This window comes from Tasmannia lanceolata, unplaced genomic scaffold (assembly GCF_043159265.1).
Source record: "Tasmannia lanceolata isolate RefF3 unplaced genomic scaffold, GAP_Taslan_0.1 ptg000019l, whole genome shotgun sequence".
Lineage (NCBI taxonomy): Eukaryota > Viridiplantae > Streptophyta > Magnoliopsida > Canellales > Winteraceae > Tasmannia > Tasmannia lanceolata.
Window position 1 is genome coordinate 8322951 of NW_027518696.1, and position 16588 is coordinate 8339538.

The following is a 16588-nucleotide window of genomic DNA, read 5'->3' on the forward strand; positions in this document are numbered from 1 at the left end:
CTAATGACATCGAGGCAATGAATGAGGAACCAAACTTTGATCACTCTCGACCTGGTGGGGCATACGTTGAATAAAGCATTGTGGGGTTATGATTGAATCTAATCGGGCATCTTCTGTGGGCCTGCGTTGATAGGAACCATTCGAATTATTTATCAAACGAGGGACTCAAACCTATTCAAATTCATTCAAACGTGAATACAGTTGCATTCTTCAAGGATTTTCATTTTTCAGCTTTCTAGGAAACGGGGGAAATCCACTCGAAAAACCACTGAATCAGAATTGGGAGAAACAGATCGGATTTGCCAAACACCAGGTCTAAGTTGGGTCGATTTTTTGAAATTCGGGTTGAGCTTTTACCATAAAATAAGGTTAGGTTTGGTTTGATTCTAATTCATTTTTTAGCAAAAGCTCGACTACATCCCACCCAAATTGCACGGTGATTTAGATAAATCAAAAAGCTTGTTCCAACAACACAAAATGCCCCAATACATCAACAAACACAATTTTCGAGAAACATCTGGCCATAAATTACCTTTCAAAACAAAAAAAATAACCAGTTTAAAAGGCCGAGGTCGCTTTCTTTTGCCTTACCAATGTATACACACTAAAAAAAAAGTAATATGCGCATGGAGAAAACGCAACATCTCCATCATACATACAGCACAGCCAATCTTTACAGAATACCTTCCAACTCACTCTCTGGGCACTGAGGATCTGCACAAACTAAATCAATACAATCGCACACATTACCTGATTTGAAATAACAAGTGCAGGAGGGGCCTTAAGGTCTATGACAACGATATGTAATAAGGAATCATAAAAAGACCTGACTAGAGTGCCATCTCTGCCTGTAATGCTGCCAGTTCGTCTTCCTCGGCAGTATTTTTCCGAGGGGCAGGGCGAGCCGGCTGCCTGCCGGCTGGAACATATTGCACCGGAGCCGCAGGAGCTGTTGTGGCAGGCTGTAGAAGTTGTTCCTCCAACTCAGCTCCCTCCAACTCTTCAAGTTCTGCTTCCAATTCATCCTACCATGACAAAAAAAAAAAGTTTAGAAACTTGAGCAAGAGAGCATATGACAGAAATGAAAATTGCTAAGAGGGGCGAGTACTTCATCAAAATCAGCCGCGGAACCAATAGGAGCGGATAATGCTTCCTGAATCTGTTTCATATTCTCGGTCTGCTCATTGATCTCATCCATCGTCTTGTCCACATCGTCAATGTTTCTGTAAAATAAATACCATAAGGATATGCATGAGCCACTAAGAAGTTTGCTGAGAACTAATGCTACCAAGGGCATAAAGCACTACTGACAAATCACCATCTTTAGATTAGAAATGGATGGTGTACTGCCATGTCAGAGCAGATCCAGCTAATTAGTCAACAAAGCCAACTAGTTTGCTTACTTATAGGCCAAGACACGTTTTGGTAAAGCAAAAATGACAAGCTTCATTTCCCCAAGATTGGTTCAGAAAATAAATTTAAATTTCTTCCAACAATATTCTTAGCCAACCCCACCTAGTTTGGGACAATGGCTTAGTTAAGTTGAGTTGAGTATCCAAATATATCCTTACTAATACAAACAAGGGCAATGTTTTCTGAATTTTTCCATTTAGTTTTCATTAAGTGTTCATCTACGCAATGAAGTTAGAGTTCTCACTGGTGTGCTCGATAAATACTTGATTTCTAAGGGTGCGGGCAGTTTTCACAATTAGAGCTGCCTCAGAATTTGATATTGAATAATGTAGTCCAAGATTGGGTATTTAAACAAAAGTCTTCTACCCAAACAATGGAGTAAATGTCTAAATTTGTGGTTTGACGTTTTCTTTTAACATTAATTCTTGATGAATTGATGCGACATAGGACTAAATCCCAGGGGATTGTGGCAGCAAAACGAATACCAAAATGTCGAGATTAGGTTGATGGTCTCAAAGTCTCAAACTTCAACTCCAGGATACATAACTTCAGTGATATGTTCTTTACACGTTAGTGTGTGACAGCATAGCAGCAAATAGAAGCACCAAGTTTCCATATATGCTGCCCAAGTTATGTTCCAGAATCAAGTACAGTAAGGAGATCTTGTAAGCCCTCCGATTATGATTAAAAAAGTGATGCCCAAACATCATCTTTTGCATTAGAGAGAGGGGAAATTTCAGATATTACATACATAATGACGTAGAAATGAAAAAAAAATGCATAAAGACAGCTGTTTTAAGTCATTTCGTTCTGGTAAGCTGCCGGTTCTGTTCACTTTCAAAAACTAAAGATAATATACACATCAGTAAATACATGCATATGTGTGTGTACACATATGTGCACAAATGCATGTGTGTGTGTGTGAAAATTTAGGGCCTATTTGGATACCACCAAAATCAGTCCTTATTTTCAAATAAGATTTACTTTAAGTTAATCTTCTTTTTTGCACATGGGACATTAAGGACACATTGGAAGCCATTGACTAAGATTATATGCAAATAAGACTGTATAGGCATATACGATAGTATGCAATTAAATTTTAGAGGCATACAAAGAGGTCCATAAAGTGTTTAAAGATGTCTGCTAATAATTCATGTAGCATGTTACTCGGTTAACCAGACTGAGCGGTTAACCAGACTGACTGTTACCGCAGTCGAAGCATGATAATCTTGCTGAAGCAAGGCCCTGTTTGTTTTAGATTATGACAACCGATTGTGGAGTCCCCAACCGATTATTGGACCGAAAATTGCACTAAATTTGATTCCAATAATCGGTTGGGGACTACCATTCAAAATAATAATAATAATTGGTTGGGGAGTCGACAATCTGTTGTCGTAATCGCAAACAAACAGGCCCTAAATAAAGCAGGCAGCTACTCACGTTGCTTTCTGCATAGCTTTCATTGCAGATGCTCCAGTTCTCAATGCATCAACAGTTTCTGTTGTAGCTTTTGCCCCCTCTAGCATTATCATCTGCAGCGTAAACCCAAAAAGGCATTTTAATATAGAGAAAGCAACACATGGCCAATGCTCAAGAAAGTCACCAGATACTCCTAAAGCCATTACTAGCATTATTGGAAAAATTAACATTTGAATCTTACCTGATCATGAATACGCAATTGGAAATTTCCAAGTTGCTCAACTTGCTGTTCATAAAGCTTCTTCCTCTTCAAACATTGTATTGCAGCTAAATAACACAACACGAAGTTTTCAGCAAAAAAAATCCAAATTATTAAATAGATAAATGATATATCAGTTCACATCACATGACCACTGAAATATCGCTTCATGCAAATGTATTGTATTGTGATTCTGGTGACATCCATATGAACGATTTTCACTTCTGAGCAAAGAGGAAATGATAAAGCCCAAACTAATTGCTTTGGAAGAGGGCAGGGGAACAGTTTATGATCCCATCGGCAGCGATAAAAGGGTTTGAATCCGGAACTTCTTTGGGACTTTTACTGTAAAGTAAAGTCCTACATCGATTGTATCTAGTCTGTCTTCCTCGCACCTATCCAGAGTTTGGAGTATCCCTACACCGCCTAGAGTTTGCACTTTCAGGTGAACAGCCTTCTAGGAAAAAACTCTGACGGTTGATCACTTGCGAATCCATAAGATTCTTATTGTGGATCATTGCGCTCTGTGTGGAGGCGGGTGAATCGGTAGACCAATTATTTCTTCATTGTAGGGTCGCTAGAGAAGTGTGGTGCCGTATTTTTGGGAGGTTTGGGATGGTGTGGGGTTACCCTCACCGGTCATCTGATCTGCTGGACAGCTGGTTGGAGGGTTGAGATGCTAGCCACTATATGGATTCTACATAAGTAGAGGGATGCTCGTATTTTCAAAAATCCTTCCAAAGGTTTATTTTTTATTTATAATTATTTATAAGAAGACTCTTTCGATTATTATCTTTTGGGTGGGGATTCTACCTTGCTTCCAGTTTTACTCTAACAGAGACCTCTGAAGATGCTAGGAGATTTGCTCTAGCAGGGATAGGGTGGAGTCAGTCTCCCACAGATGGACCCCTCCAGATCCAAGGTAGCTGAAGCTAAATTTCGACAGATCTAGGATTGGCAATCCTGGCCCCGCAGGAATAGCGGGGGGTTCCTCAGAGGATGAAACGAGGTCCACCAGGGGGGCTTTTTTTTCGGGACCCATTGGGGTCAATGATTCCAATGAGTCAAGACTCAAGACCACTGATAGCAGAGACATGGATAGACTTATAGTAAAAGACGATTCCCTCAATGTCATTAGGTGGATGGATGGCAGGCGACCACATTTGTGGAGGTTTGCAGATTTTGTTGATAAGATTTAGGATTGGGTGCAGGATCACACAGCTCGGTTTCAACATGTGTTAAGATTGGCTAATGTTGAGGCAGATCGGCTCGTCCGATTGAGATTGGAGTTGTTTGACATTCTTCCTCCTTGATAAGTTTTGTTTGTTGTTCCTTTTTTTCTTGTTGTGTTGCTCTTCGTATTCGACCACCTCAGTTGTGGGGTTCTAATAAAATATCTTCCCATTTTAAAAAAAGGTTTCATAATTTTACCTTCACCAACCATGTTAAAGATCAAACGCTCTTCAGCATACTGCAGAAGCCTATAGGGAGAATCATAATTATATTCAAAGAGATTTTTTTTTTATTTTTTATTTTGAAAGATGACGATTTTCAATCCAGGCAAATGCCAAGAACTTAGAGGAGAATCATGATCATTTTCAAATGGAATGGGTGAGGGTGCAAAAACAGTTTCTCCAATGCCGCCTTTCGAATGACATAGCTCAAGGACCATGTGTTAAATATGTGCTAGACACAAGGAACCGGTATTCAACTTGTAGAATAATAAGGTTACTGTAGCCAACTAAGAGGCACATAAAGCTTCTTAACAGGTTCCATTTGTGTTAGCCCAGCTCGACAGATGTGGACCTGTTTGTTAACTCTGAAATGGGCACACTTACTGAGAACCATCCAAGTAACAGTTTCTAACAGTAGCAGGAACTTCTAGTATGTAAAACAGTAAGAAATAGAAATATGCCAGTTGTATGTACTACAAAGCCATATGGTGCAGTCGTGCAGATATGCCAGATTTCAAGCTCATATAATATATAGACATCACCGTCAAGAATTTGGTGACAAGAACAAAAGATTGAAATGTAATTTTATTGGTGGAAGAGAAAGAAATGGATTCTATGTAACTAATAAAAAAATGAATAGTTACCCTGAAAGAAATGCTTACTCTATGAATAATAATGCACAGAATTGGAAGCACAGTTACGAAGCATACCCCTTTTGTTCTTTGCTCTGGAATACTCTTTGGCCTTTTCAACCTCAGCAGCGGCCTTCTTTAGAAGGACGTGCTCCTTTTTCTCCAGCATTTCAAGTGTCTGCAAATTTCATGTAGCAGAGGGGTATTGCCAAGTAGAAAATTAAACAATAACATTAACAGTACCAGTAACAGCCGCATAATCCGCATACTTTACAATAAAAAACATCAAAATGCATGTACATGGATTAAAAAATTCTCTGTATTCGTACCAGGTAGTAAGTATCAAATCTCTCCATGGATGATCACATGTTTCTTAATGGATTTTTACATATAAGTAGCTAACTACATATTGCAATAATTATGATATAAAAATAATATTATCATAACACAGTTTTAGTTATTTTTTAATTTTTTTCCACTGCAAAGGTTCACATAATAATCTCCAATACATATCAGAATAAAAGCATTTGTAGGGTGGATGATACATGCTAAATAAAGTAATTTAATTCATGCGCATATTTGAAGCTAAGCCCCATGCACATATAGCAGCCTAGCTGGCACACCCCTTTGTTTTTCTTACATCGTTACCAGATTAGAAAATGGCTTCGGGATTCAAAACTTGAAACAGAAGTGGAAAACATGGGGAAAAGCTAAAGGAGAAATGGGAAACAATAAAGCAATAAAAAAATTGTCTGAGAGATGCATTGAGAGACATCTTAAGATGTTTAGAAAGTGATAGAGAAGCATCAAGGGAAGCACATATGAAATGAGAGGGAAATGTTTACGAAAATTGAGGGAAACACACGTGGTGTGTGGAAAATGCACCTAAAATGTGTGGCCACCATTAGAACACTCTCGATTGTTCAAGTTAGGATCAACTACAAGAACATCCTAGAATGATTATTTTCTTTTCCGTTTGAATTTGTTCCTGTTTTTTTTTTTTTTTTTGAATGATGAAAGATTTTATCAAGAAGATAACGGAAAGAGATGGTACATACAACAGGATAAAAATACAAGGGAAGAGGCAAAGCAATAGATGCCCTCAAGGAGGAAGGAAAAAAAATCTCTGGACCATCTCTGCTTACACCCAATCGGGCTAACCTATCGGCGTCACTATTAGTCGATCTTCTAACATGTTGGAAAGAACTGCAGAAACCGGCCAGACGGTCCTTGATCTCGTCGATAAAGTGAGTCGATCTCCAAGGATGAGGGTTGTTAAAGTACAAAAGATTAAATAACGCCATCTCCAACAGCTTAAGCTTTCAGAGTAATTGATTGTTTCACAAGGTATCAGAGCAAAGGTCCTGGGTTCAAAACTTCACATGCAATGGCCAACCCAAAAGAGGGGCCACATGTGCCATGTGTAGGCTAACCCTAAAACGAGGGGCCACATGTGAGGGGAAGTGTTAAAATATAAAAGATTAAATAACGCCATCTCCAACAGCTTAAGCTTTTGGAGTAACTGGTTGGTTCACCGGGGTAACATCCCCCCAACCACCTGTAACATTGAGAGAGTCTCCCTCCACTATCAGCCTACCCACGTCACTCGTCTGTCATGATTCCCAGAAGAACCACCCTCACATCCGCTTTGTTAGAATGAGTGAACCCAATTGGGCCCGGGAATGCACAAATTTGGTCGAAGCCATTTTCGTCTCTGAGGAGTGAGGACCACCCTACTCCTGCTGGACCTAGGTTGCCCATGCTAGATCCAGCAGAGTTCAGCTTCAGCTGACCTGGCTCAAGAGGACTCCGCCCAAAGGAAGGTAACTCTACATGCATACTGCTAACAGAGATCTCTCTCCAACCATACCAAAGGTCAGAGGCAGAGACGAACCTAAATCTAGGAAGGATCTTTCCCCAAGATATGGTCAAGGCAATCACCTTCGAAAAGATGAATTGCGAGTACTTTTCTGACTTTGAAGACCCGAGCATTCCATTCCTTCCATAGAACCCAAATGGTGGCTAACATAACCACATTCCAAAGGGTCATCCCCTTCTTCCGGCAAGGGATGTAAAACTAGAACTCCAATAGATTAATAAACCAAGCAGGAGAACACCCGTACCAAACCAATTCTACTGATAACCCGGATCCACATCACTCTAGCCAGCTTACAATGAAGGAACATATGGTCCATGGTCTCTCCTGACCACTCATAGAGCACAATGGTCAATGATAAGCATGCAACGGTTATTTTCTTAAGTTTTGTGAATTTTATTTTTAATGGCATTTTATTTAATTTTTTGAATGATCTAAATTTTATTTAAAAAGGGCGTACACAAATCATCAAGGTGGTCAGGTACAACAAAAACAGCAAAGAGACAACAGAGGGTTGAGGGTTGTCAAGAAAATAACTAAAGCCCGAAAAATCAAAGATTGAAACAAACTCATAAGAACTGGTTAAGCAAAATAGCTATCTCGCTTAAGGCCCAGCAAGTGCTAGTGTCACCCTCTGATTTGGCAAATCAATAAAGATGTTGAACCCCCATACAGTAGCCCTCCAAGGTATCGTGTGTCTCCTCAGTAGCATCTGCTAATCTCCAAAGGTAAACTAGCACCATCTCTCAACCATCTAATCCAAGAATATCCCTCGATAGTAAGTTAGTCCAACTGAATTGGATCCAACAATCAGATCCAATGTAGAAGAACATGCATCTCGGCTTCAGTAGTCATTTATGCCGATCAGTCCTGAGTAAGCCCAAATCAAACCCATGTCAGTTGCCCTCAGCAGACCCCCAATACCAGTCAGTCCAGGATTGCCGAAATTGGAGCCGTCAAAGTTCAATTTCAGCTTTCCCTAGGGAGGGGGTTCCCATTTAGGTTGTGGGCCCTCAATGCATTTGCTCTTCCTGATTTCCTCTCGAGATCTATGGAAAGATATCACTGAAGTTCATATAAAAACATGAAGGACTGGAGATCATTGGCTACCCCGAAAAGATCTTCCTCCGCAAAAATTCTTCGCTCTTAGATATGCCTTTAAAGAGACGTGTTTCTTTCCTTTCAGATCTACCCCAAAAAAAAAAAAACAACAGCAAAGAAAAACCTCCAAAGAATCTTCCCTCGGTGAGTCCAAGGGGAGAACACCCACGACTCAACAAGGCCATCAATGTGACCAAATAGAACCCAAGAAACTCTCAAAAAAAAATGTGAACTGCTAGAGCTTACTAGTAAATATGAAGTGAACAAGTAGACAATCTATAGATTCACCATCCACAAGACACAAGGCACAATGATTGATAATGATCTTCTGGCGAATGCGCAACTAGTCAACAGTAAGAAATTTATTGACCAGGCAGACTGATAGAAGGCAATAACTCGCAATGGTGCATTAAAACCACCAAAAATGCCTAACAAGGGATGGGGGAAAAGGAGTGATCAGACTCTTAAAGAATGTTCTAACCAAGAAAAAGCCAGTAGGTGACCCATATCCAGATTATTGTCCTTAATCTGCCTTTTAAAGTAAGTTAAATTAAGTCGGCAAAGTGACATAGTTTATTTCCCAATCAAAGAACATCCTTCGGAAACAAATGTTCTAGACCAGTTTTCCATTGGATCTTTCAAAGTTGTGGCCAACCCAATTCTCTTTAAGTATAGCCATTCTAAAGAACGATGGCTAATCCTCTTTAAGAGTTCTCGTTCCACACCACCTATCCAACCAAAATCGGATCTTCTCTCCCTAAACCACTCTAAATCGGACTCCTTTCTGGAAGCATACCTTTAATTTCATGATGTCTCTCCAAAGTGTTGCCCCTTAAGACTATAGCTGTTCAGCAGTTCCCAGACTCCACAATCTGATCTGTATTCAGAGTCTATCATGGTCCTACAAATTTGCTTTCTATCGTCTCCATATTCCCACAGCCACTTTCCCAACAAGGATTTATTCACCAGGTCCAGTTTCCTTAAATTGAGGCCTCCCACCAGATGGTATATCTACTGTCTGCTTTATCGATTCACAAAAAGTTCTTTTGTAGTCGTCCCATTCTATACATTATCGAGGTCGGAAAAAGAAATAAGGAGATAAAGGAGGGTGTTGTCTACATTTTCCAAGCGTGATATTCCAACCCCAGATTACACCTTTAAACTTGGCACTGTCTATCATTCGGCTCAGACCCTCTGCCAATATTGTAAAAACTAAAAAGGAACATTGAAAAAGCATCTCCCTGACGAAGGCCTCTCGAAGTCTTGAAAAAATCTTTTGGGTTCCATTAAATAAAATCGAGCACCATGTAGACAATATGCACTTCATCATCCACCCTACGCAAATGCTGTTGAAGCCCATCCCATTGAAAAGGTTCAATGCAATTCCAATCCCCTCCATCACATGCATTTTCCATGTATACCTTACAGAGGAGTCCAAGTTTGCACATTTTGCAATAATAATTGATGCACTCATTTGCTATTATTGCACCCATTTTGCATAATAATTGATGCACCTTTTATGAAAGCACTCTAGGCCTTCGAAATAATTTCTCCCAACACGCGCCTTAACCTGTCAGCGAGGACTTTATATTTTGTAGATTCCCTATTAGGCTGATAGGCCTGAAATCGACTGACCAATTTGCTCCATCCTTTTCTGGAATCGAAGTGATGAAAGTAGCTCTAGTGCACCTATTGATAGCACCACCACTATAGAATTCTTCAAAAGATTCTATAATGTCTTATTTAAGCCAATCCCAGCCCACATGAAAGAACGCTATGCAGAAACCATATGCGCTTGGAGCTATATTCTTTTTCAAGAAGATTGCATCTTTGACTTCCCTCCCTGAAGAGGGGCTTTCTCACTGAGATCTAGATTCCTCATTCAACTCCGAGAAACTTAAATTTTTTTATCTATGGGGGGAAACGGTTCTCAAGGATTATAGTTTTTCAAAAAATGATAAGACTTCTTAGGAAATCGAATCCCGGAACTCAATTCTTTTGTCATTCTCTCGGGGCCAGAATTTTACTACTGCGTCTTCTTACATTGACAATGATGTGGAAGTATGCGGTGTTCTTTTTCTTTAAATGGTGTTGTAGATGATTTTTCTTAAATTGTTCGTCAGGGAAATGCGGTCTTTCTTCATTCGGGCACTCAAGCCTACCCATGCGACTTAGGATAGAGGCTTTCCGCTGGTAGACTTCAACAAAAGTCTCCTTAGCCCAAGATCTCAATTAGAATTTTATAAATCATAGTGCATGCCCAAAACAAATCCTCCCCCCCCCCCCCCCCCCCCGCGGCAGACTATAGACAACCAGGCTTTTAGATTATCGATTACTGATGGTTCCTCTAGCCAAGTTAGTTCGAAACTAAAGGGGTAAGGGCCCCAAGATCATTGATTCGGATCTAGGACGATACGGATATGATCAGACACCGGCCTAGGATGGCCGATCTGGATGGTTCTAGGAAGCCCAGTGTTCCAAAGGAAGCAGATGAGGAATCTATCTAGTTAGCTTCTGTTGTTATTCCTTTCCCAAGTGTATCTGGCACCAGTCAACGAGAGATCAACTAACATGTACCTACTCACAAAGTCCAAGAAAACTAACATATCCCACCTTATACGTAAGCTCCCAACTCGGTCTCCCAAGAACCTAGTGATGTTAAAATCACCCCCGAGGGACTATAAAGTATCATATCTGTCTTTTTCTGAATGGCATGGAGTATCACATCTATCACGAATGGAATTTAATTCACTCCACGTGCAATCCCTGAGGGAGGAATCACAAGGGTCATAGACTCCTGAAAAAAGTCCACATGGAGTTGTCATAAACACTTCTCAATTTGACCAATACCGAGATTTGAGTCCACAAATTCCTCCACTGCCGAAAACTTAGTCTCTCCCAAACCACTACCACTCCTCCAATGTTGCCTTGGGCATCAAGGTCTGAGAGTTTAAAAGAGGATGAGCACACCAGATCCTGAAGGATAACAGACAAAAAATCTTGGATTTTAGTTTCTTGGAGAATGATGATGACCAATTTATTCTTGATTATCACCTCCTCCACATAGACTCATTCGTGAACAGAGCCCAACCCTCTTACATTCCACAACTGCATCTTCATAAGGAACCAGATCTGGAGCACTCACCCCTCACTAGGCTAGTAAAGCTCTTAGCACTATCACATGGCAGTTTTATTCCATAACAACCCTCACAGTTAATGTTGAGTTCTAGTCTCACTAACTCTTTGTCCATTCTAGAAACCGTACATTCTAGAAACCGCCTTAACTCTTATGTTTCTCACATGTTTCATCCTGCATCTGTCGAACATTTCTCATGCGTTTCTCTTATGTTTCTCACATGCCCGTACATTTCCCAAATGTTTCATATATGTTTCTTATGTATTTAACAAATGTTTCCAATTTGTATCCCACACATTTCCAAAACGTTAAAGCAAATATTATTTTCATGTTTCGTTTTTGTTTCCGAAATGTTTTCTGTAGGAAATGTGGTTCCCACAATCCTTAGGTGTTTCCAAAAACAATATATGACAACTTCAGAGTGAACTTAAATACTTGAAGTTATGGTATTATATATACATAATATTTAAAGTTATGGTATCATATACATATAGATATGTGTGTGTGTGTACACACACACACACACACAGGGAGGGAGGGAGCAAGGGTACAAGGAAATTGAAATCTTCATCGCAAAGAAAACAGATAACAAAAAGGAATCTAACATTCTCGAGATTGTACGATGAGTGGAGAAAATTATTCTGGTTTTACATAGAATCTACACCAATAATGGTGCATCATGTTTCCCTTGTAAAATAAGGATCAAGGTGAATCAGACATATTCGGTTCAGACAAATAGAATGCATTGCTAATAAGTCCCACTCATTTGAATTGAACCTCAATGATGTTTGAGGGTTACGTGTTACCTACACACAATGAAATGAGAAATAATATATCCATCAAAGGGTCCACAAACTATTGTTGAATAAGAGGCCTAAAAGACCGACAGTACTTTCAGTTGAATTTCATGTTTTCTACTTGAACAATCCATCCACATAGAAAGGAGTTGCCCAATTATCATAAGCCATGAAATATTCATTTTTCCATCATTATAAGAAAATCTACTTGAGGGCGTGCTATAGTCCCAATCCCTAATCTACTTGAAGGCATGCGTACCACTCGCTAGGAATGAAGCAGTAGTAGAAGTTGCAGCAGTTGGGGTCAATGAATCCAATACTATAAAATTTGAACAATATGTGTGTGTATTGTACTTTTGTTATGATCACCATTACTGCTATCACAATCACCAAGCGGGGAGCTTCAGTTTGGATGTCAGTACGAGTAATAGGTAGCCAAAATACTCCTGGTTTAAGAAAAGGAAATCATCTATAATTTTTCTGTTTCACATTCAAAAGAACTGCTTGTGAGTTAAATTGTTGAAGGGTAAGCAGATAGAGAAGTTGAGAAAGCATGTTTTTTTAATGGTAGAGAAAGAATGTTATCAATCTAAAGTCGAGCAAACGGGTTTCCAACCCAATATGATAAGTGACTAGTTACTCCTTTTTTCCATTATTTCAAAAGGAAATTCCTCTAACGAATGCTAGCGCACCACCCCAAAGCCAAAATAATGGGATAAATTAAATTTGAGTGAACAGTCCACAATCCACATAGAAATTGAACCAAAATCATAGCCGCCAAGTACATATAATAAAAATTAAGGACAGAAAAAAATCCAAATTCTAACATAAATCCTATCGTGAATCACAAAAGGTAAACCAATCATCAAAAACATTAAATAAATACCACATCAAAAAATGAAAAAAACAAAAAAAACAAAAAAAAAAAAGGAAAAAATCACAACACCTCATTCAACTTGTCAAGAGTAGCTAAGGCATTGGTTTCCTGTTTAGGTTTTCCAAAAAGCCTCGTAAACATGATTCTCTCTGCTGAAATCCTCGCCTCTGCAATAAGACAAAGGAAACTAATGATCCCAGAAACGCTAGACCTAATCCTAATATTGAATGGAGGAATTGCAAGAAATTCTTCAAAAGATCTATCAAAGAGAGGAAGAAATTGAGAATTATATGACAAACCTAAAAAATTGGGCGAAAAGAAACGTGCCTTGAAGATTAAGATCGAGCCTAGGGTTTCAAAGATTGCGAACGGTAATAGAATCGATCGAGCTGGGATTGAGTAAGGCTAGGGTTTTATTGAAGGAGATATCTGTAATTACCTCGTCGAATACGAGAGAGAGAGAGAGAGAGATGGAATTGCAAAATTCGGTTGCTTAACGGGGACGAATAAAAAAAAAAGCTATAAAATAGATAAAGAAGGGTGTACGTATCAAAAAAAGAGGCTTTCTGTATATAACCTATTAACTTCTAGCCGACGCCAGCTTACCTAACCCCAGCTTACCCATCAAAGAAGGTTACATCCTTACATAGGGGACTCCCGAATCAGAAGCCACAGTACGAAGCAGCTCCCGAGGGAGATCCAAAACAGAGATACATTCTCCCTTAATTGGTGGGGGTCTTGCCTAACCCCAGCTTACCCATCAAAAAAAAAACTTCTAGCCGACGCGCTACGTCTGTGTTTAGAACGTCGGAATCGGTATGCTATTCCGATTAATTCAAAACATAACATTCAATAAATATTTCATTCCGGTCGAGGAGGAATCAGAATACCAGTTCTCGGGATAGGGAACAGATTCCAGCATTTTTTATTTTTTATTTTTGGTAGGAAAGGTGTGATTGAACCTGCAACCTCAAGGTTGAGATACAAAGGTCTAACCCCTGGATTCTAACAGTTTTTTCCCTTTTTAATTCCATCAAGGTGTCATTTCTGCCCCTTGATTCTATTCATTTCTCAAACCAACTGCAGGAATCAGAAAACGATACTGCCTGATTCCGGCAATCCAAATGCACCCTACAAGTAAAATCTCCGCTTGCAAGACCACCAAAGAAGCTAATGGTAGAACTATCTTCCAATTAGTCAACGAAATAGTAGAATTATTTCTTGTAATGCTTGAAATTGGGATTGATTTTCTTTATTAGTTCTTGAAGTTAGCCTATGCAAAAGCTTTTTACAGTAAGAAATATAATTTTACAGTAACTAATTTAATAATTTAATATTTAATGCATGGATTTTGCTAACGTTGCCCTAAGGGCACCCGTTAATGTGCATTAGAAATGATATTTTACACATCTTTTGATAATAAATTCACACAATATGAGTATTTTTATCAAAGAGCGTGTAAAATGATTGTAAAATATCATTTCAAATCTACCTTAACGGGGTGCCCTAAGGGCAGTTGTTAGAAAAAACCCTTTTGGCTCTGTTCACTTATGTTCTCAAGAAATCAAATCCCGGAAAAACACGTCTCTTTTTCCCGAGAAAGCTAAAATAGTGATGTTCACTTGTTTTCCCGAGAGACTAACATTACATAGGTAGAAAATTGGAAAAATGATGTGGAAAATGGTGTTTTCTCGCTAAAGCAAGAAATGAGGTGGAAGTATAATTTATCTACAGTAATAATGGGTCTGCCATTTGGGCAAAAAGCAAAGAAATTTTGATTGGTTGACCTCAAAAAATGAGGGCCCACCCCATAAAAAATGGTGTACAATGGAGGGTCCCTATCAGAAAACATCAGTTATAAAATGATGGGCCCTACCAATTGTTGAAGAACGGTGGGCCCCACCCATGCCATGGAATGAGGTGTAAAAAGGTTCTTTTCTTTTTACTCGTTGATCTTTACTAGCACTGGCCATTACCATTTTTTCTTTTCTTCATTCTATGACCACTCTTCACCTCAGTTAGTTGTCAAACTAAGCTTTTTCATATGAATTTATTTTTGGGAAATGATTTCTACCCTGCAATATTTTGATAAATATGCACTCCAACTTTTGTCGTGTGGTATTTAAAAGGCTGTCAAGGAATATTAAGGTTCTCAAAAAGCTCTTAAAGCCCTTAACATTCTACGCCACAAACAAGTAGAGTGCATGTTTATCAAAACATTGGAGGGCTGAAATCATTTCCCTTATTTTTGAGGAAATGATATATTAGCCCCCTTTCTTCCATGGGTTACTCCTTTGCCTTGTAAAAAGAGCAGTCGTAGACTTATTATAGATACACTTGATGGGGTGACCGGGAGAGGAAATGATATACTAGCCCCCTTTCTTCCATGGGTTACTCCTTTGCATTGTAAAAAGAGCAGTAGTAGACTCATAGATACACTTGATGGGGTGACCGGGAGAGGAAAAGGGGGCGAATATACCACTGCGCAATTTTTTGGGGTTTTATATGGGTCATAGCATAAAATAGACAGACGCTACAAAAGAAATTAAGAGGAAACAAGGCAAAGATTTAAAAGAGACAAAATAAGGTTGGTGAGATGAGATTTTCTCTATGGACTTCAATTCACACTTTTTATATGACTGGTAAAACGGCACGTGCAGCGTCTTAATGAACTATTCCAATTGACATATGAATTTAATAATAATCTTTAAGCAACAAAGGCAAGTATGGTGCTAATACAATTTTTGAAATGTATGACACAGAAAAAGCATAAGATATGAGGAGCCACAAATGTATGACTCAGTTCTAATGGAAATTATTGTTGGAACTACAAATGTTGATGAAAACAATGAAGTTTATATATGCTTAAGTTGATTATATAGCGGAATCCTTTGCTGAACATTGATTTGAACAGTTCCTCACTTTGGACTGAAAATTGGTCTCAACTTTGCGTTACCTGCATTTTCTATTTTAATATTTGAAGGGGGGTTTTAAAGGCCAAAGGGGAGTAATCGATATCATCTTTTGGGCATTTTGTCATAACTTAGACTTACTTACCTCACATAGCGGACAAAATTTTAGATGTATGTCTAATCTCAACTCTGTTCAGTCAATATAAACACACTAACCGAACGAATTCACTAATTAACAGAATCATCTAGTATAGACAATAAATACCATTGAGAAATAAATAATGAAAATTATGTGCTTGGCACTGTAGATATTTCAATATGAATTAATGACCTAAATTAAAGTTTGCAAAATATCCCATTTCTAATATGGGAAATCTCTTTTGGGTTCTTGATCTGATCATCGTATGCCCTTGATCCATCATGCTTGGATTGAGAGACTCTACTCCGTTGATTTATTTAGTCAGTTATCTTATACAGAGGATCTGAGGATGTTCAATCGAATGGGACCGAGACCATTTGGGTCTATTCATGATGTTCTACAAGATCAACAGCCTCGATCTCAAAAAAAAAATCTGCCCTGTGCCCCTTAATATGGGATTTAAAAATTGCTTTTTAGGATTAAGTGTAAAAGTGGCCAAATCCTATATATATATATATATATATATATATATATATATATATATATATATATATATATATATATATATAAGTA

General features: G+C 38.7%; 1 protein-coding gene across 4 annotated transcripts; it reads right to left on the reverse strand.

Moving 5' to 3' along the window:
• Positions 1–418: 418 nt before the first annotated feature.
• LOC143852824 (vacuolar protein sorting-associated protein 32 homolog 2) lies at positions 419–13499 on the reverse strand. 4 transcript variants are annotated; one of them, XM_077362440.1, is made up of 8 exons: positions 13264–13499; positions 13034–13131; positions 5256–5355; positions 3074–3159; positions 2854–2945; positions 1109–1223; positions 827–1025; positions 419–714 (listed from the first exon to the last, which is right to left on the reverse strand). In XM_077362440.1, the coding sequence occupies exons 2-7, from the start codon at positions 13103–13105 to the stop codon at positions 831–833; spliced, it is 660 nt and encodes a 219-aa protein (XP_077218555.1). In that variant the 5' UTR covers positions 13106–13131; positions 13264–13499; the 3' UTR covers positions 419–714; positions 827–830. The 4 variants fall into 4 exon arrangements, with proteins under 4 accessions (XP_077218555.1, XP_077218553.1, XP_077218554.1 ...); XM_077362438.1 differs by having other exon boundaries at positions 419–723; positions 13264–13498; XM_077362439.1 differs by having other exon boundaries at positions 419–1025; positions 13292–13498.
• Positions 13500–16588: the final 3089 nt, after the last annotated feature.